The sequence below is a fragment of the Centruroides sculpturatus genome, unplaced genomic scaffold (assembly GCF_000671375.1).
Source record: "Centruroides sculpturatus isolate CEXI.00-Female unplaced genomic scaffold, Cexi_2.0 scaffold1397, whole genome shotgun sequence".
NCBI lineage: Eukaryota > Metazoa > Arthropoda > Arachnida > Scorpiones > Buthidae > Centruroides > Centruroides sculpturatus.
The window spans coordinates 93,034-114,816 of record NW_019385786.1 but is presented as its reverse complement, the minus strand read 5'-3'; the positions used below and the strand labels follow the sequence as shown (position 1 = coordinate 114,816).

The following is a 21,783-nucleotide window of genomic DNA, read 5'->3' as shown; positions in this document are numbered from 1 at the left end:
GAGCATTTGTTATATAACATTAACAAGCCAATTTGTATTATTATTAAGCTCAGACATTAAATTTAAAGAGTATTTCTCTTTAAACATTAATTGGACAATTAAAATACAGTTATAATATAGAAATTATTTTATGTCATTTGTTTTTGTTTATTTTACTTGATTTTTAGAATATAGAATATATATATATCATATACGAGTGTAAATATTTTAAAATCAAGTAAAATAAGCAATATTTATTATATTTAAAAGAAACTTCTGTAAATTGAATTTACAGTTATGGTATTTAATTCATTAGATTATTATTGGAAAGACTATTTGATGAACACTTTTATAATATACTTTCTCTGCTATTTAAAAGATTATTTTTGCAAGATAAATGCCTTTGCATAGAAAAATTCCTTTAACAATCTATCAATATTATAAGCTTCGTTATATTTAACATTCTCAAAAATATGTCATTAATTTTTTGATATATTTAATCATAGCTGTAATTACTTTTTAATCCAGACATAATATAGATCACTAATAACAATTATAAAAATCCTTTCTATTTGGCAAGATAAAAATGGAAAGCCCTAAGTACGGTGTTTTAATGTGGCTAAACGTTTTCGGACACACTTAATGGACGGACTGTTGACTTTCTTCCATATCTCGCGAAGTTCAGACGGTGTCATTTTGTGACTTGTAATTATTTTCTGAAAAATACATGGATCATTTTTACGTTTATAGAATTTAAATCCGTTGTTATTTACCGGTTTGATGCCGGCTTTACGAGCACATATTCCTGTAATGAAAATATCTTCTAAGTAAAACAAAGGAGTATTTAAAGCAGTATTATATAATGTAGATACAATATTATCTGACATTACATAACCTGTCCCAGATAAGTAATTTGGATACGTATATTCAGAATATACATTATCTGGAACATACCACTTGGAATGCCAGTCTTTAATGGGAACGGCACCACTTATGAGACAACCAACTAACAAATGTTTTTGAGTACTATTTTTTAAAAATTTAACTAGATTTGGCAAATGAACGAACATATCATCATCTGTCTTCATTACGTATTTGGCTTGGCGACAACTATCGTTCACCCATTTTAACAGCATTGTTGACTTCACAGTTAAATTATTATAAGTATCTAAAAAGTTTTCTTGAATTATATCAGAATAATTTGCATTTTCTTCCATTACAGCAGCATTCTGTGTGTCATTTTCTGACTTACCCAAAAGAAATAGAATTTTCATGGTTTCGGGAACCTTAGCAGTAGCCCAAGTTTCTCTAATGGCTTGACGAGGTGCAAAATTTGTTACGGAAGAACATACAATTACAAGTAAAAATAAACTTTTTGAAGAATTATTTCTACAATTTAATTTAGGTTCTAATATTGTTGTAACATTTTCCGGAAGAACATACTGATGTAAATCTCTATTATATAACATCCACCTAGTGTCTGGTGGATGAGAACGGGAGCTGTTGATTGGAAGATAAATTACACACCAGATGATGACAAAACTGACTATTATAAATAAAGGTCTGAAAAATATTTTTGTCGTCTTTGAATTCATTTCTTCTTTCTGTTAAAAATAAAAATTATATATATAAAATTACTATCTGTTAAACATATATAAAACTAATATTTGACTGTTACTTGTTATATACAGTAGACCCCTCCTATAACACAGTAGATACGTTCCATATTATATGAATTCCGTGTTGTACTAGTCACTTAAATACATGCAGAGCCGGCCCTACCATAGGGCGAATGGAGCAGCCGCTCCAGGCCCTATGGTAAGGCCGCCTCAGTGGTATAAAAAGTAAAGGAAAAAATAATTTTTCACTTTTCTATATTTTAATTGCAAGCATGTGGCCAGTATGTGAATGGCCTTATCTGTTGAGATGTGCGTGGGTCAAGTGCATGGGCGGGGTTCCACCGCCCATGCACTTGACCCACGGTGGAGTGAGATCCTATTATGTGACCCACGGTGGAGTGAGATCCTATTATGGTGCCCGGGGGTGGCCCGGGCACCATAATAGGATCTCACTCCACCCTAAAACTTGCCTCGGGCCGGCACTGAATACATGAGCCAATCACAGCCCAGCATGTGCGCAGTTTAGTGGCTACAGCTGTTTGAAAGGTTTTCTTCCATAAAATTAATCAATTCTAGACTAATTTGACTCAACATTTCCAAATCACATAAAATTTTTTGGGAATAATCCATACAAACTATGCTATAAACAAAAAATTGTAGGATTACTTACCAAGTGCACACATTCGAAGATGCCATTGCTTAAGCTTGTTTTCGTCGCGGAGCAGCTCATCAAACAACGTGCGCGTGTTCCCTGATAACTTATTTTTCTGTGAAAAATTTACTGAACTTTGGAGACATCATTAATATAAATGTAATTTTTATGGCCGTTAAATAATAAATGGTTTTTAGTAGGTCTGCTGCTCGTTTAAACTCAACGGTTTATGCAATGTCCACTATTGGTCCAGATTTGACCAATCCTGTTGCGACACGAGTCAGCAATGACGTTTTACCGTGTTATACGAATCTCTTTTAGTGTGTTATACAAACACTATCGCAATTTTTTCGCCGTGTTATACAAATCCGTGTTATAGGGGGGTCTACTGTAGTTTGTGAAATAAAATTCATATGCTTTCACAATGTAATTTCAGAAAATTATATTAGGAATCAACATATATTTTTGTTGGTTCAAGTAACACTTCACTCCAGGATTTATTATCCCATAGAGATAAATCATTATAATTTATATTTAAATATTTAAAAACATGACGTACCATGACACTTCAAAAACTTAAGTATAATGACGTATGATGTAATTAGCAGGTGTGTGGCAAAATTGTACCACTAATATACACATAACATAGTCTGTATTAAATTCCTTTTATGTTTCAATATGAGTTGTATTGGTTTTTGTTACAGTTAAATAATTATGAAGATCTTTAAGAATCTATATATGGGATTGTGCATAAATTATGTAATATCATATTTATTCTTTTCAACCACCAACCATCCTTTATTGCTCCTTGACACATTGTACATGCCCATCCCCAGAATTATGTAACACACCTTCAATCGAGTCCCTTAGTTGTACTACGCTATAATACATAGCATAATGTTTGGTATCCCATGCTATTTTATTAATTAAATACAAACAGTATAGTTTGCTGTTTGGAAACAAAAATGAATCATTGTTATTCATGGGTTAAGATACAGCATACTTAATCTTTGTATATACCCTCATACTATTGTAATGATTATCAACATGCTCATCCAGTCTGCATTACATAATTTATTGACATCCCTATGTTTATAAAACAGAATAATTTAAAATTAATCATGTTGATTGGCTATGCAAGAAATTGCTATTTAGAAAAAATTAGAAGATAAAATAAAACCAATATAAATGCAATTTTTAAAAAATAAGTTGTATGCTTGAACAAATTTAACTTTTTAAATTTATTCTTGTCTTTTATGTAGTTTGAAAAATAAAATAAAAATAAACATTAACATTTAATTGTTTTATCTTCAAAAACAAGATTAAAATAAGTGATAAACTAATTGCAAAGTTAAAATTTTTGTGAAGAATGTTAGTTAGGTAGTAATTTATTTACAATGTAAAAAATATAATCAAAAAATAAAATCATAAATTCAAATTCTAAACATTTAAAAGTACATCATTTACTTTGTAAATATAATTTTTACTAAATCATAATTAAATAATCATGTTTTTCATACCTGGAAGGAATTGTTTAAAGATACTAGAATGACAAAAAAATGTAAAAACTTTGTCATCTTCCTTTCTTATTAAATCTCATATAATTTATTTTTGTCTTGAATCAATAAACAAAATGTTGTGTGAATCCATAGATTCTCAGTTAACTGTAAAAAATGAAAAATATCTTATTAGAAGCTTATACTTAAAACTTAGCTACATACAAATAATGTAATGACACAATGTAATGATATATATCATATTTATATTTACCATCTTCAGGCACAATGGAGAACAGTTTGACTGAATGATATTGCTACAGATGGAGATTTTATATAAATGTATCAGAACTATTGAATTAATCAAATTTATTATCTTTGATGTTTATTCTGGTATGTTATCTTCATAGCCCATAGCAATGCTATTCAGTCAATATATTCTTCACTATTTGTGAAGATAGCTGAAAATATGGGCACATTACTGTACTTTTATTTCTGTGCATCAATTAAATTTATTTATATATGGTAAAATTCCAATTATCTGAATGCCAATTAACCAAATGTCCAATAATCTAAACTACCACTTGCCCTCCTTTTTCTCTCTCTCTCTCCCACTGGCATTACACTACAATTTTCTTATGTTTACACTGTGTTTGCAAACTCATGGTAATGAGTTGTTTTTACCATAGCAGAAAATCTTGAGATCATCCATGCATTAAGAGAATCTGGGGAAATGTATTGCTGAAAAATTTGTGGAAGCAGCTACTATTTCAGATATTAAGGCTATGTTCCACATGGCAGCATCCAGCAACCACAAGCATGCTTCCAAGCAGAGCAGACAAACTGGTTCAAACAAATGGCGTGCATCCAGAGTAACCACAGATGTGGTTACTCCGGATGCACGCCATTTGTTTTTGCCGATGCATCTGTGCATCCGGCATCACAATCTGTGCAATCCAGATGCACAAATCTGTGCAATCCAGATGCACAAATCTGTGCATCCGGATGCACAGATGTTGTTACTCTGGATGCACACATAGTGTGAAGCATCATCTGGTGGTCACCAGATGATGCTTCTACACGCATGTGCAGGAAGCAGATACCAAGCCAGTTTGATCGTCGCTTCCACTGCTCATGCTTCCATTGAAGAAAATGGTTGATTTTGTAGATGAATGAAAACAGAATGACAAATAAATTGTGTATATATGTTGTATGTACTTTAATAATCTTTTATGTAATTTAATAATTTCTGATTTTGTAAATCTAACATTTTAAAAATAAAACTTTTTTAACTTATTATTCTATGAAGATTCTTTATATTTGTTGTGTGTCTAGTTAGTGATAACAATTACCTGTCAAATTTACCATTTTAATGCTTGTTATATTTTCCGTAGCAAGTCTTCGACAAAGTCATCTCACCGTCATTTTGTAAACAACACGCGTCCACTCCGGACAGAAGTCGCTCATGAGTTGGAATGCGTGTACAAAGATTTTTTCTGCTCGCGGTCGCTGGACGCTGCCACGTAGGATGTAGCCTAAGAAAAACAGTGACGTAGTGCTGCACTTTGCTTATACCATAGAAATTAGCTTGCTCTGACAGATCTGTATGATGCTAAATACTGTACATGTACAATACTGTGCTGGTAACCTGCAATTTCATTTTTTATTTGTAAATCCACTTATCTGAATCTTTCATTGTCTGAATCACCTGCACCTGCAGACTGAATCAATTTGAATAACTGAAATACTATTGTATCTTTGCAATTTTTATCAATGTTCATGTTTTCAACTTTATTTAAAGATGATCTTCATACTAAGGCCCAATTTAGGTCAGAAGTTCTGCAGAATGGTGGTTCACAGTGCATTGTTTTTTCAGCAGATGCACTGCAGTCAGATGGAAGAGTTTGTTTTATGTTGGTCAGTTACCATGGATGCTCATTACAATGCAATAATAAAGTTCCTGGGACTTCAATTCTTAAAAAGAAAAATATATGGTATTAAGTACATCCATTTGTGAACAGTTATTTATAACAAGGAACTTTTTAATATGTTGTTTAACCAGCTTTGAAAGGACAAACCAAAAACTTCTTAATTATTTCAGAATGCCATTTCCAAGCTTTGATGAATTGTATCATACTCTTAAAAATATCCCACAGAAAGAAGACACTAATATGAGACTGGCTATGTGGACTTTATGTTAAATACTCACTCTGTTCAACTGCTGCTTCAACTTGTGTGAATTATTTGGTATGATGCAATAGCCCATAACCAAGCTGCAGCTACTGCATAATATCTGTTCTGCCATCCTTTCCTTAGAATAACAATTCACATGTAAAAATTGCAGGCAAAATTTAAATAACAACAGTTCCTCAAGCCTACAAAACTCAAATCGAAAAAATGACAAAACTAACCATTAATCTGTTTTTTCATATATTAGTCAGAACACTAAAAACACCTGAAAGTATTCCAATTCCAACTTACATTTAATACATTTAGCATAACTGCATTTTATTACCTTCCTTGAAAACAACATTGGAAATGCAATACACTATATTTTTGCAGAATACAATTGAGTATAGTGAACAAATATATATCATTCCCCTCAACAGTATATCTAACATGAAAAGCCAAACAAAATGGAAAATTTGCATGTCATCAGGTAACAGTGGATTATTTGCAAAATAACTTTTTCTTAAAAATAAAATTAATGCTAATATAATGTTGCTGTGCTGCGAAGAAAATTGTTCTTGAACAACCTCCTGATTTCATTGAAAATTTGATTTTAAAAACAGATTCTCTTTCTATACATTTCTTAGACAATTCTAGACAGTACAACACTATTTCAAATGACATCATTTGGAGCAAAAGAAATAAGAGAAGGGAATTTTGTGCCTACATTTAAAATCCAGGGTGAAGTTTATCATTTGATTGACAGTTTACTTCCTGATCCAGAAGACACTCCTAAATTTTTACAGATCTATTTCATGTCTGAATCTGACCAGATATTAGCCTGATCGAATATAAACCCAACTTTGAAAAGGGAACTCATTGAAAGATTGCAGAAAACCATGCAAGATAATGATAATCTTATTCGGAGTTTCAAAATTACAGCGGGTTTTCACATACAACGTGGATTATCAACAAATAATTAATGAATGATTAGTTCAAATTTTCAAAGTTCTATATGTATATAAGAGCGGGCAAAGCCGCAATGGGGGATGCTAGTAGGTAATACAATGGTTTGCATCCCAACAAAGCATGGCGTGACTTCACTATGGTTCTTAATGAAATAAAAGGTGTCACAAATGTGAAGTTGGGTAGAAAGACAATGACCTTGGGCACTGAAACAATAAGCCCGATGAGGGATTGGAAAATATTTTATCAATCCAAAATGCATTGTTAAATCAGTATGAGTAAATAAAGTGAATTATTTTAATCTTGATCTCTGTTTATTGCTTATAATTAAGAAAGACATGGTCAAGATCACTAGTTTCATTATTGGAAAAGGAAATCTTTACTTTGGATAACACTGTTGGTAATTACAGAGAGTAAAGTATTAATAAGTAGATTATTAAAATTCCTTGAGAAATCATATCACAGAATAACTTGGTCTCTATATTACTGTAATCATTATTTCTGATGACAGAACGAGACACTAGTTCTCATTTCTTGAATTGGCTTGTTTGCTGATAATAAGAAAGGAATCCTAAAACTTTAGGATTCCTTGAAATACCTCACACAAGTTCTCAAGAAAGAGAACTTTTTAAATGGAAAAGTTCTCACCTCTTGCATTCAAATACTTCCACTTTTAGTTTTAATCCAAATTATCCAAAATGATTCCATTTAATAAACATTTTTTACCTACATAAAAGTGAATTTTATCATTAAAAATAAAAATCTAACAATATGATGTTTATCTGTGTATAATTTAGAAAAAAAAAACACCCTAAAACTGGTTCAAAATGGAAATTTGCCGAAACAGAAAAACTTCGATGTGATGCGATTCCAGTTTATATTTAAATATACTTTACTGTATTAATTACAATACATTTCATTTCTTTAAATAAGGAGACCGGAATGTTACAAATTATATTGTAATATTTATATCGAAGAGGCATTGCAACAGTTTTTCAATTCTTGCACCTCAAAGCCGAAACGAGCGACTATATTTTTAGTACACAACTAAACGTCCAAACAATCTATAGACCGCAATAGTCATTAATTAATATATGTATAAAAAAAATGAAGGTTAATTCAGTAAACTGTTAATTAATGTCATGAAAAATCTTAATAGCTGTTTATTTGTATTGTGATTCTATCAGATGACTTGTGTAGGTACAATACACCTCTGAATAAGACAGTTGGGATATTATCTGAGATTTGCTCGGGGGATTGGGGGGATTGAATCACGTTTAAATAGCTTTGACGAATCTACTATAATTTCATATTCAGTTTTCTCCATAAGATTTAATTGTCTAAGTTATTAGTAGATCTAGTTATTAGATACAAATACTTACCGAAACGACGATTATATCTCTTTTTAAACCAATCCTTGCCATATTCGTGAATGAGACTTTATGGCATAATAGTGTTAATCGTCATTTCCACATACTTGATTGTGAAATGTGAACATCAGACTAACCGGAAATATACTTCTCCCTCTGGTGGAAGAAATGAAAATATTAATTTTAAATATTAGCGAAAGTATAAATTTAAACTTAAAAATGTATACTTTCTCTAAGTTAAAATAAAAATTAAGATTTTAACTTTATTACTTAGCAATTATAATTAATTTAAGCTGTAATATAAAATGTTTTAAATAGAGTTTCGGACGAAAGGAATTAAAAAATGTCTTCCAGGCGCAAACATACGTCATACTAACAGAAACATTTTCAATCAATCACACGTACATAAAAAAAAAACTTTATGTCAGGAGTGGGATTCGAACCCACGCCCACTATCGTGGACCATAATGCACGTCCCCGCATTAATACGGAAGGTTTCCCTTGAGTCTGGCGCCTTAGACCGCTCGGCCATCCTGACGCGACTCAACTATCTCGATTGCTGCTTAATTAATTAATGGTACATGGTATTTCCGTGGATGCTTTATATGTCAACGTCGGAATATCAAACACTAGATTCGATCGCAGTTGTGAAGTGACATTGTTGTCCGCGTTGAAACATTCACTCTGGTTTTATTGTGATGTAATAAACACTGATGTTAACAGAGCAAAGCAAATCGCTGCTTCCACAACCTCACAAAATGTTTATATGGAAAAATTTCGAATCGAAAGTAGCGACGGAAAATATTCGCGTACTGAAAGTTTCGCATATGGATTTTCGAAATAATTTATCGCATATTCTTGTTTAGAACCGGAGTTCACAGTGAATTATAAATAATGGAATTTCAGGAATCTAACTGCTGACTGGGACGTTGAATCACGTGTCGTTTTTCTATTTCCGGACGTGGTATCGGAATATCTTTAACGTCTCTTACAATTAGAAACTGTTTGTGTTCGTTCCTTCATAGCATTGCGTTAGTTAAGTGTATAGCAATTCGTCGTTTTCAAAAAGCTTACACATTCCATGCTACGTGTGTTAGAGAAACGCTTAGTTTTGTGTTCGGACAAACGTTGCAACGGAAAGAACATAATAAATTCACCATCTCCGTAACTCGCCGTGTAATGTAAGATTATACAGTAGTCACATCTACCTCCAACACTTTGGAAGTCCTGAATGAATACAATACCCGTGACCGCAACAAAATAGGTTTGTTTCGAGCATTGTTGTCGGCTGTTGAACATCTCGTACCAAATGATTCCACAAGAATTATCGACTAGACTATATCAAAGCGATGATTTCGCGCCGCTACGCAGGCCCGAAGAACGCCAAAATCTTTTTTTCGACAAGCGCACGTAAAATAATCAGAAAATTTCTCGCAAAACAATCAGAAAATTTCTCGCAAAACAATCAGGCAGATTTATAACACGTTTTAAATCTGCCTGGTCCAGAGTGCTTGCCGTTATACCATGATGATCTGCTTCTCGAGAACCCAACGAAAGCCCTTAAAAGCGAATAAAGCGTGCCAACGAACGTTACTTGCAATCGTTCGTCACCCATAACCGAAATTTGCGTGTCGCAAAATTCGTCCACTCCCGTCATATATCGTGAACCGTGCGCGGGACGACGCAACCTGGAGTTCTTTCGTGTTAACTGATTTGATAAGCGTGATTTAACGTTTCGGCTGAGACTCGTTAGGTATTTTCGGGCGCAATTTGAGGCATGCTGTCTTTGTGGAAATCTCGACGCTCGCCAATTGACACTTGCATTGCACAATTCAACCATAGTGCGAGCGGTCTGACCGTTTCAGATAAAAACACAGTAGTTAGCTTGAAACGAAATTATGATTCGATTATTTACACACCGAACAACCATCTAAAATTTACGATCTATTTACTTTCCATACGACGAAACGACACACATTTCTTAAATTTACATTCATCACGTTCAACGAACACATTCTTCATCCTTTCCGCGACAAAATTCTCCTGCTGACTGATTTGTGGCAACCACTTTGTTTTCCAACGAGAGAGTTGTAGAGGGAGAAACCTTCCTCTAAAACTCCAAAATTTGCCATGGTAGCTTGTATATAAGGGACATTAATCAATCAAATTTCGGTGCTTAAATTAAAAGGTGGAATGGATGGGAGATAAGATTGGTGTTACCTGTTATATCGCGAATGACTTAAATTAACTTATCCTAGCATTTTAAGGAAAGAGATTATGAGACAGAAAATCTAATTCATTCAATTAAAGATCATCATCAAAGAAAGAAAGAAAAAAGAATGTAATAATAGGAAGTAAAAAATAAAGTTTTGTTTTGTTGTGCAGTTTAGTTTTGTTATCTCCATTGATTACAATAACTTATCTCTTAATTAACTAATGCGATTTAGTCTTTTATCAATAAATATATTTACGTAAACTCTTTAAGCCAATGAGCTAATTTATATTGGCTTAATCTTCATGATTATATAATTACAATCAAGATAAGTGATTACAATCACAGTTCATTGAACGGTTATCAAATTCAGAATAAAAAATAACTTTATATTCACAAAAAAAATTCTAACATTATATAAAATATTAAAATTTATATAGGTTAAATATATATATAAACTGTAAAGTATGTATCAATTACTTTAGGAATTATAATTTAAATTTTAAATCGTCCAATCAGCAAACGTTATCTTGAAAACCACGTGGTCGAACTGTTTAGTTGTTTACAAGATAAAAATCACGTGGTTGAACTTTTAACACGTTGTTATCGATAATAGTATGATAATTTTTCTTATTACTTGATTAAGAAACGATTACTCGTAAGTCATCTGTTGTTGTTATTTTCATTAATTAAAGCTCGTTTAATTCGTTCAACAATGTTTAAATATCGATCTGTGCAAAGGCAGTCTGCTAGATTTTTACAGTGTTTATCTGCAAAAGTTACGAGGAACGAAAGTAGAAGATTTTTTTATATAACCCCGTCAAGTAGAAGTAGTGAGTATGGAGTCAGTATTAAGTTCACTCAAGAACACGAAGAAATGAGGAAAAGCGTTAGGAAGGTAATAAAATAAACCACAGAATATAAAATTAGTTATTATTTAACTATATGCAAGTATATATATAGGTATAGGTACTCTGTTAAGTGTTTGAAATGATTCAGGATACTAAATTTTTTAAATGTAAAATACATACTGGTTAAATGCTGTATTTAATTTTATGAAATAAATATCTGTTTCTAAACTTATTGGATAAAATATAGAAAATGAAAAGGAATTTCATACATTGCATAATATTTTGAGATATATCTAGATTAAGCAATTAAGGTTTTTCCTCTCAACTCCTCTAGCTAATTATTTTGAAGTTGTAATTTGTAGGGTTTTATAGCAACTATTTTGTAATTTAAAGATTTGTAGTTAATACGATAGAACCTAGTTAACTTGAATTGGTTGGGGGAAAAGAGTTCAGAATTTAAATTTAAAAATTTCAAGGAATTTGAGTTAATCAGGTTTTACTGTATTATTGTCACTAAATACACTACACAAACCAAAGTCCTTTCAACATAATATTTTAATGAAATGTGAACATTTTTCATCTCCTGAGGGTTGCAACAGGTTTAAAGAAATAAGTTTTATAATGGAATGTTTCAAATAGAATATCTGAAAAATTCAAATTTATGTCATTAAAATTTAGCAAACCAATAGCATAAGAACTTGGTCTACTCTTTTCAGTATTGCATGATAATATGTATAAGTTAATTAATTAAACAAGAAACGGGCGTAAATTGTGCAGAAGTTCTATGGCAATATATAAATTTTTCAAACAAAAATTTAAAAAAAAATACAAATTAAAGCTGTGAACTTCACAAATCACATGACAACACATAAAGCCAATGTCCTTATAAAAAATTCAACATTATACAGTCTGCTAATTAGTTGCAACATTACACTATTGACAATGAAGGCATTATAGTTATGAATACAAGTGTTCATGAGTATAAGGCATGTGAAGATGTAAAGTGATTATAGTTTATGGGGAAATGAGACAAAATGCACAAAAAGCATGCACATAGATTCCACAAATGTTGAACTAAGACCAAGATATTTTAACCATGTATTCTAGCAAAATAAAGCTAACTGTTTTTGTATTAATTAATGCAATATCAGTTTTTATCTTTCAGAATTAAGATGTTTTTTGTATTAGATATTTTGTATGTTATAGTAGATTTTAAAATGATTCTCTTTTGCTATCTTTGTGTTGGGCAATATTATATGAAGTTTTGTATACTGTACTCTGTATTTTTAATATCTGTAGTTTTTTTATTTTTCTATCAATAATCATTATCTTTATAAACAGCCAGCAAATCAAAAACATTATCTTTTGAATAGTTTATGGATTTTCAATTTGCAACAGATACAAATTCTGCAGATGTAAACAAACCAAACTGTTTTCTTTTGGAGATTATATCACAAATTAATTATTAAAATCATTACTTTCTGAAAAGAAAACATTTGCCTATTTCTGATAAGTTATTTCAAATCCATAAAGTATTCAAAAGATAATTTTTTTTATTTGATTGCTATTTATAAAGATAATGATTATTGATAGAAAAATAAAAAAATATAGATATTAAAAATACAGAGTATAGTATACGAAAGTTCATATAATAATATCAATATTAGCTTGGTCTTACCAACTCAATAAAAATGCTATAATTATTATGACTCATTCCCAAAAGTCATTGTAAGAAGGTATAATATGGTTACTGTTTGCAAAAAATTCTCAGCTATTAAAAATCTGTATTTTAAGTTTGAAGTACTAAAGCACTAGGAATGTTTTGAAATATCCATTAGAAAATTGCTAAGTGAAGATAATCTGCATTTGTATAAGAAATATTTTTATAGGTTGCATCATGTTTGAGATATTCTAGTCCAACAAAGAATAATATTGAAACTTGATAGCTTAGGTTTATATAAATACTCCAGTAAACCAGATTTTTATTGTTGTAAAAAATTTCAGAATTGGTTGTCAAATTATTTATGATATGAAAAAACTGAAGAATGGCCAAACAATGAATAGAACTCCAGGATCTAGTAGAATTAACGAAAAGATACTCATAAAAAATAACACATTTTTTTGAAAACATCTAAACTCACACAACAGCTAGAACTGTTGATCAAAAACAAAAACACACCATTCATATTTACTCTAGCGCTCAAATTTTAATATAAATACAAATGTTTTCAGCCACATTTAGAGGCTATCATCATGTAAGAGAGCCATTCTATAAATCAAATAAATTATAAAGACTTTTGAAAACAGAATATTCCATATGTGCTATGACACATTTAAAAAATTTTTAAATTATTCTTTACTTAACCAGATACAGTTTTAAAATTATAAATTATAAATGATTAAAGTATATAATAATTTAAACTTTTTAACTGAGTCATAGCATGTATAAGACTTTCAAAAATAGAAAATTCCATAACTTTTTGATTTATAGAATGGCTCACTTACTGGATGAAGGCCCCTAAATGGGGCCGGAAACATTTGTGATTATATTAAAATTCAAGTGCTGGAGTAAGAATAAGTAGTGTGTTTTTGTTTTTGAAAACAATGACACATAGAAAAAAATCTTGTATAAAACTTGCTCAGAAGTATGAAATTTCTTCTTCTTATGCCTGAAAAGTAATGAAATCATCCAATATCATCAAGTTGATTGTTCAAAATCAACAGCTAAACAATAACAGTGACAAATGTAAAACCTTTTTGAAAATCATGGCTGCAAAACTGCTGTAAAATTCAATTTTTTACATTAAGATGATGAATCTTATTTTTCACTTGAAAATTAAAGTAAAACTGGATTTTATACACAGAATAAAAACAATGTCATTTAGGAATGAATGACTAACAGTAAGTAGAGGATGCATGTATTTTTCTATGTATTAAGTAAAATTTATATTTACAAAACATGTCTCAAGTTTTTTTTTTTTAAATCAGAGTGATAATTAAATTAAACTTTAATTTTATATAGTAAAAACTAAATGATATTTATTAAAATTTCAAACAAATATTTCAGATTATTGATAATGACATTAATCCATATGTGGATCAATGGGAGGAAGAAGGAACTTATCCAGCTCACAAAATTTTCAAAAAATTAGCAGAAATTGGTGTCTTAGGAATTACACGTCCTACAGGTATAAAATATTAATAACTCATAATTTTAATAATGTCCTTACTATTATTTATTAAATTGTACATTAAATTATTTTAATTTATATTATAGATTTATTACAAATTTTTTCCACTGTGGACACTAAGAGTGCCTTTGTTTTAGACCCATTATGGATTCAGTCAGGCCCATAATGGAATAGCTGGGTGGTAATAGACAGGACTTGACTTATCTGAGTTAAACTATCTCTGAAAAATTCTTCTGCTGAGATTCAATTCAGGACCCCAGAGCAGTAAGCTGATGCTCTAACCACCTCATCCATCCAGCCCTTATAATCTATTATTTTAATAATTATAAAAAATAAATAAATATTCAAAACAGTATTTAAATTTTAACTTTTTTGACAGTAAATGATAGGAACTTATTTACTGTGCAGAAAATTTATTTTTATCTTTACTTGTAGATAAAATTAGTCAGATGTAATAGTAACTGTAAAGATTATAATTCAAACTTTACATAAAATTTAAAATATGCTTATGAACAGTTAACTATTAAAATATATTTTTGAAAATTTTCAAACTTAAGTTTGTGTGTGAGTGACAATATTTAGGAACATATTTTTTTTAAATTGTAGGCTAATAGAGCAATGTCTTTTTTCTTTAATTTTTGTCTTAAGAGTTATGTTTTTTCTTTTTTCTATCTTCTTCTTTCAAATTTCAATGGATAGAAGGATGAAAGCAGAGACCAGATATGGAAAGTTTAGGGGCAGGAGGCTCCAATCAACTATATACGATTTTCTGATGCAAACTGGAACTCACATTATTTCAATTCAAAAAAGTTTTCCCTAAAAGTGTTAGATAGATGACTGGCACAACTCTATTGTTAACAGGATAAGTATAATATACAAAGACAATACATCACTAATTTGAAATGGAGAGCATATATTTTAAATTAAACTAAAAATATGATTTGTGTAAAACTGCAGCCTGGCATTGTGACAATGTCACAATAAATAATTGCTCGTTTTAATGTAAAAAATAATAATAAAAATGATAACATATAAGTAGACAAATAATCAACTTTTATTAACTTGTCAGAAATATTTTGAGTTATATTATATAAGAATGTATAAACAAACAAGTATAAAAAGTAAATTACTTTGTTAAGATACCTAGTAATAACAAACTTATTTAGATTTCAATGTTATTTCACTTTTACATTTACTGTAGTAAAGTAGTTATGATAAATTGGAGGAGTACAGTCCTTCCAACAGTAATAGAACATAGTGATTGCTAGAAACTCTTTATTATTTTCATGTAACTTTAATGATATTTTTGAGTACATTTTATACTAAGATATCAACAATTATTGCACAAGTTTGGATAAAAATGATTAATAAATGAAAGAGTTAGATACTATTAGCAAAAATAGAATGTCCAACGTTAATAGAGCATCTTGACTTGTGATATCTTTAAATTAAAATTAGTAGCTGATTTTACTACCATTTTTGGAAACAAGCTGAAATATGTGATTGCACATTGATTATTCAAAGATTGCAGTCATTCTTGTGGAATATTTTCCCTTGCCTCAATGAGAGCAGCCTTTAGTTCAGTTCAGTGATGGTTTTGTATTGCTTTCCACTTCTATGCATTTGAAAAACTAAGCCACCTCAAAGATTTTTAATTGGGTTTAAATCTGCGTTGAAGGGTTGCCAGTTCAAACGTTGAATTGTTCATGCTCTGAAGAAAGGATAACATTGATTTTGATACAAGGAAGCTTGCATTATCCTGCATGGATTCAAAGTCCTGTCTGTCTAGCAATTTTCTGTCCATAAGTTTGGAGCTGCCTCCAGATACATTTCAACCTTCAATAAATACTAGATCTGTCTTTCCATTCTATCCAATTCCCACCAAAGTCACGAGTGTACCACCATTAGCTATTCTCTTTGAGTACTACTTTTGATCTAGTCTTTTGTCTGCCCAATAATACTTAAAACCATAAGGTCCATCGAGATTCTACTTTTCACCATCCTGCAAGAAAATTACTTTGCACCCTCTTTCAAAGTTGTTTCAGGCAAACTATAATCAAAGTTGTTTATGTTTCTCCTTGCGCTGGTTGACTATCTTTATTTTGATGAAAGAAACATTGTCTGTTGATCTCAAAACATTGTATACAGTTGACTTACTAATTGTATTAATTGCATCAATAATTATTATTGATTATTACAAATGGACTTATTGCACTTTCAAACAAAAAACTCNTTAACAACCGGAGATGCCGATGCTAAACCTCTAAAGCAACAAGGTAAGCGCATTACCGTCGATTTTGACTCTAGAATGAGCCGGGCCTATAACTTCATAGCAAAAAAGGTCAACGCTACTCTCGCATACAGACGCAACCCTACGATTTATAAACTTCTAGCTAACACTAAGGACAAATGCAGCGAAGCCAGGAGACCAGGAGTCTACACCGTCCCATTGGAGGACGGCAGATCTAACCCGTGCAAGAAGCTAACATACATTGGCTCGACCAATAGATCGCTTAAAAATGATGGATATTAGTCTTGTACTTAAAAACATTACTTTTGTACTTAAGTAAATAAATAAATTAATTAAAACCATTAAAAAAAAAACCTAAAACCCAGCAAATTTTAAATAAGTGCTAATGTTTTTATTGGCACTTATTTAAAAATTGCTGGGTTTTAGGTTTTCTTAGTGGTTTTAATTCAAGTATACCTAGTTTTGAGTGGTAGTGTTAAATAAATAAATTTTTGATATTTTCTGCTCCATGAATGCTAAGAGGATCTATTTTCTATGCCCATCATAAGTTTCACCTGATAATCAATAGAGAACTGAAATGTTAAAGGATAGAATCTGATATACAGTACATAATGAAGGTTGAGAAAAATTTTTGTTCAATTTCAGATTAAAAATTTCAGTGTCCCTAAAGCAACACACTGTTGCTCTTAGTGTCTCAGCCATCTGGCCATCCCAATTAAGCACTTTCATAGTAGTTTTCAAAGAAAGATTTGAATTTTTTTAATATACTTGTTGGAAAAGCTCTTTCAAAATTAAAGCTAATTCAGTATTTTTCTCAATGTTTTTGTTCTGACAAAAGAAGTTCATATTGGATTGTTTTATTAAATTTTAACATTAATTAGCATTGAGAATTTTTTCAATCATCTTTCATATTTTCAATCAAATTATTTCATTCATTTTATTTAAGATATATATTCTAAATATAAATATGAAATAATTCAATTCTTGATTAATACCAAATGATCTTTTGGATTGTCAAACTATTATGGCCACAATGTACAGTACACAGCTAATGTAGGTATATTATAACCAGGGCTTTGGAGTCGCGTAAAAATCTACCGACTCCAACTCTGACTCCGACTTTGACTTTTCCTTACCATCCGACTCCGACTCCGACTAGGGGCAGACTTGTTACCGAAAGAAACCCGGAAATTCTGATGTCATCACGAAATTCTGATGATTTATTGAATAAAATATTCAATAAATAGAGTTGTAATAAAGATAGAGTGTAGAAACTTTTTATTCCAAAGCTAAAAGACTTCTCTAAGTAATATATAAATATGTATTCGATAATTTTTACTTTCCCAGCTGTGATATATAACAGAGGAAAAGTGTAGCACTCGGTCAAAAAATGATCCCTCCCAAATGTTTACATTTTTGGACTTGGGACACCTTGAAATTTTGAGATATGCAAAAGATTCGAGGTTTTTTCTATATGTGTGGATGTTAGACTGTGTGTGGGGGGGCATGATTTCGTTCACCCTGTTTGAAGCCTAATAATTTCTGTGGTCAGAGTGGTCAGAATACGAGTTGGATGGTTTAACACAGGAGTTAGTTATTTAAGTCAAAGTGATTGAACTAAATCATGTCCCCATATACATTCTAACATCTTAAGCGAGAACATCTTAACGGGTTTTACTGTACTATTATAAAATGGTAAAAAAAGCTTACTTTGAGGGTAAAGACGAGTTTTATTTTATTAAATTTTGAACGCTAATAACGAATAAAATATTCATTAAGAGATATGACACATGACCACTTTTATGTCTTACCCTGTCGACCTTTAATTAAGAACCAAAATTTAATAGTAATAATGCACCTTTATACGCAAGCTACAGTGCCACATTTCGTTTCTTAAACTTTACCCGTTCTGAGATATTGTTTAATATCTCAGAACAGAAAATAAAGAAATTAAACAAATTAGATGCCAACACACACGCATGCGAATTTTTCCCCTTTATTGACTTTTTGGGGGGTTCGGGAGGTCTCCAAACGTGTAGATTTGCAAAAAAAAAACTTGGAGGATCAAATTTGACATGATTCCAATACTTTTCTGTTTTATATACATAACAAGTTGGTAAGTAAAAAGGAGTCGGAGTCGGCGGATTTTTTGACAATTCTGACTCCGGCTAAAACATCAAAACTCACGACTCCGACTCCGACTCCACAGCCCTGATTATAGCATAATAAAATCCAGCAGATCATTTGATATATGTTCTTACGTGTAATTAATTTTGCATTTATATTGATTTACTGATTAATATTATAATGAAATAATGATAGTCTAATTTCATATATTAAAACAAATTAATATATGAAACAAAAACTAAAATGAAGTTATGAAATTGTTTTGTTGAGTATTAACATATATTTTAACATAAGCTAATTACAGGATTATATGTTTGTCATATTTATATATATTTTTTTCAATTTTAAGAATATGGAGGACTTGGACTTGATTATTCTTTTACTGTTGCTTTCCTTGAAGAATTATCACATATAAACTGTGGTGGTGTTCCTATGTCAATTATAGTTCATACAGAGATAACAATGCCAGCATTAGTAAAGTATGTGCTTCATTTAATAATTTTATGAAGTGATAATTAAGTGTTATATTTCTCAAATAAACAAAACTACTCCTTTTTAACTTTAACAAATATAAAATATATCAATGCAATTTCTGAATGCAATTATATTTTTCTGAGGTTAAGTCTATATCACTATAACTGTTCAGAATTGTATTGATATATGCTCTAATAAAGCAATTTTTATATGTATTAAAGTCTTATATTTGCACTTTTAAAATAGTTAAAAGATAGATTTACTTATCATTTCTCTTATTAATGGATAGATTATTCATGAGAGTTAAATNGTATAAGGCATGTGAAGATGTAAAGTGATTATAGTTTATGGGGAAATGAGACAAAATGCACAGAAAGCATGCACATAGATTCCACAAATGTTGAACTAAGACCAAGATATTTTAACCATGTATTCTAGCAAAATAAAGCTAACTGTTTTTGTATTAATTAATGCAATATCAGTTTTTATCTTTCAGAATTAAGATGTTTTTTGTATTAGATATTTTGTATGTTATAGTAGATTTTAAAATGATTCTCTTTTGCTATCTTTGTGTTGGGCAATATTATATGAAGTTTTGTATACTGTACTCTGTATTTTTAATATCTGTAGTTTTTTTATTTTTCTATCAATAATCATTATCTTTATAAACAGCCAGCAAATCAAAAACATTATCTTTTGAATAGTTTATGGATTTTCAATTTGCAACAGATACAAATTCTGCAGATGTAAACAAACCAAACTGTTTTCTTTTGGAGATTATATCACAAATTAATTATTAAAATCATTACTTTCTGAAAAGAAAACATTTGCCTATTTCTGATAAGTTATTTCAAATCCATAAAGTATTCAAAAGATAATTTTTTTTATTTGATTGCTATTTATAAAGATAATGATTATTGATAGAAAAATAAAAAAATATAGATATTAAAAATACAGAGTATAGTATACGAAAGTTCATATAATAATATCAATATTAGCTTGGTCTTACCAACTCAATAAAAATGCTATAATTATTATGACTCATTCCCAAAAGTCATTGTAAGAAGGTATAATATGGTTACTGTTTGCAAAAAATTCTCAGCTATTAAAAATCTGTATTTTAAGTTTGAAGTACTAAAGCACTAGGAATGTTTTGAAATATCCATTAGAAAATTGCTAAGTGAAGATAATCTGCATTTGTATAAGAAATATTTTTATAGGTTGCATCATGTTTGAGATATTCTAGTCCAACAAAGAATAATATTGAAACTTGATAGCTTAGGTTTATATAAATACTCCAGTAAACCAGATTTTTATTGTTGTAAAAAATTTCAGAATTGGTTGTCAAATTATTTATGATATGAAAAAACTGAAGAATGGCCAAACAATGAATAGAACTCCAGGATCTAGTAGAATTAACGAAAAGATACTCATAAAAAATAACACATTTTTTTGAAAACATCTAAACTCACACAACAGCTAGAACTGTTGATCAAAAACAAAAACACACCATTCATATTTACTCTAGCGCTCAAATTTTAATATAAATACAAATGTTTTCAGCCACATTTAGAGGCTATCATCATGTAAGAGAGCCATTCTATAAATCAAATAAATTATAAAGACTTTTGAAAACAGAATATTCCATATGTGCTATGACACATTTAAAAAATTTTTAAATTATTCTTTACTTAACCAGATACAGTTTTAAAATTATAAATTATAAATGATTAAAGTATATAATAATTTAAACTTTTTAACTGAGTCATAGCATGTATAAGACTTTCAAAAATAGAAAATTCCATAACTTTTTGATTTATAGAATGGCTCACTTACTGGATGAAGGCCCCTAAATGGGGCCGGAAACATTTGTGATTATATTAAAATTCAAGTGCTGGAGTAAGAATAAGTAGTGTGTTTTTGTTTTTGAAAACAATGACACATAGAAAAAAATCTTGTATAAAACTTGCTCAGAAGTATGAAATTTCTTCTTCTTATGCCTGAAAAGTAATGAAATCATCCAATATCATCAAGTTGATTGTTCAAAATCAACAGCTAAACAATAACAGTGACAAATGTAAAACCTTTTTGAAAATCATGGCTGCAAAACTGCTGTAAAATTCAATTTTTTACATTAAGATGATGAATCTTATTTTTCACTTGAAAATTAAAGTAAAACTGGATTTTATACACAGAATAAAAACAATGTCATTTAGGAATGAATGACTAACAGTAAGTAGAGGATGCATGTATTTTTCTATGTATTAAGTAAAATTTATATTTACAAAACATGTCTCAAGTTTTTTTTTTTTAAATCAGAGTGATAATTAAATTAAACTTTAATTTTATATAGTAAAAACTAAATGATATTTATTAAAATTTCAAACAAATATTTCAGATTATTGATAATGACATTAATCCATATG

At 30.1% G+C, this 21,783-nt stretch overlaps 2 protein-coding genes and 1 non-coding gene across 3 annotated transcripts in view; 1 reads left to right on the top strand and 2 right to left on the bottom strand.

Moving 5' to 3' along the window:
• Positions 1–495: 495 nt before the first annotated feature.
• LOC111642126 (beta-1,3-galactosyltransferase 1-like) lies at positions 496–10,574 on the bottom strand. The gene is made up of 4 exons (XM_023388407.1): positions 10,472–10,574; positions 8,264–8,407; positions 3,771–3,914; positions 496–1,583 (listed from the first exon to the last, which is right to left on the bottom strand). The coding sequence occupies exons 3-4, from the start codon at positions 3,825–3,827 to the stop codon at positions 576–578; spliced, it is 1,065 nt and encodes a 354-aa protein (XP_023244175.1). The 5' UTR covers positions 3,828–3,914; positions 8,264–8,407; positions 10,472–10,574; the 3' UTR covers positions 496–575.
• On the bottom strand, positions 8,674–8,789 carry Trnal-caa. The gene is made up of 2 exons: positions 8,752–8,789; positions 8,674–8,719 (listed from the first exon to the last, which is right to left on the bottom strand). It is a non-coding gene; the product is annotated as a tRNA-Leu (tRNA).
• A 449-nt stretch (positions 10,575–11,023) lies between the features above and the next one.
• LOC111642125 (probable acyl-CoA dehydrogenase 6) overlaps positions 11,024–21,783 on the top strand; it is a 38,613-nt gene continuing 27,853 nt past the window's right edge. Inside the window, exons 1-3 of the mRNA XM_023388406.1 lie at positions 11,024–11,361; positions 14,382–14,502; positions 19,233–19,362. Coding sequence (XP_023244174.1) covers positions 11,179–11,361; positions 14,382–14,502; positions 19,233–19,362 — 434 coding nt within the window. The 5' untranslated portion in view covers positions 11,024–11,178. The remainder of the gene's footprint in view (positions 11,362–14,381; positions 14,503–19,232; positions 19,363–21,783) is intronic.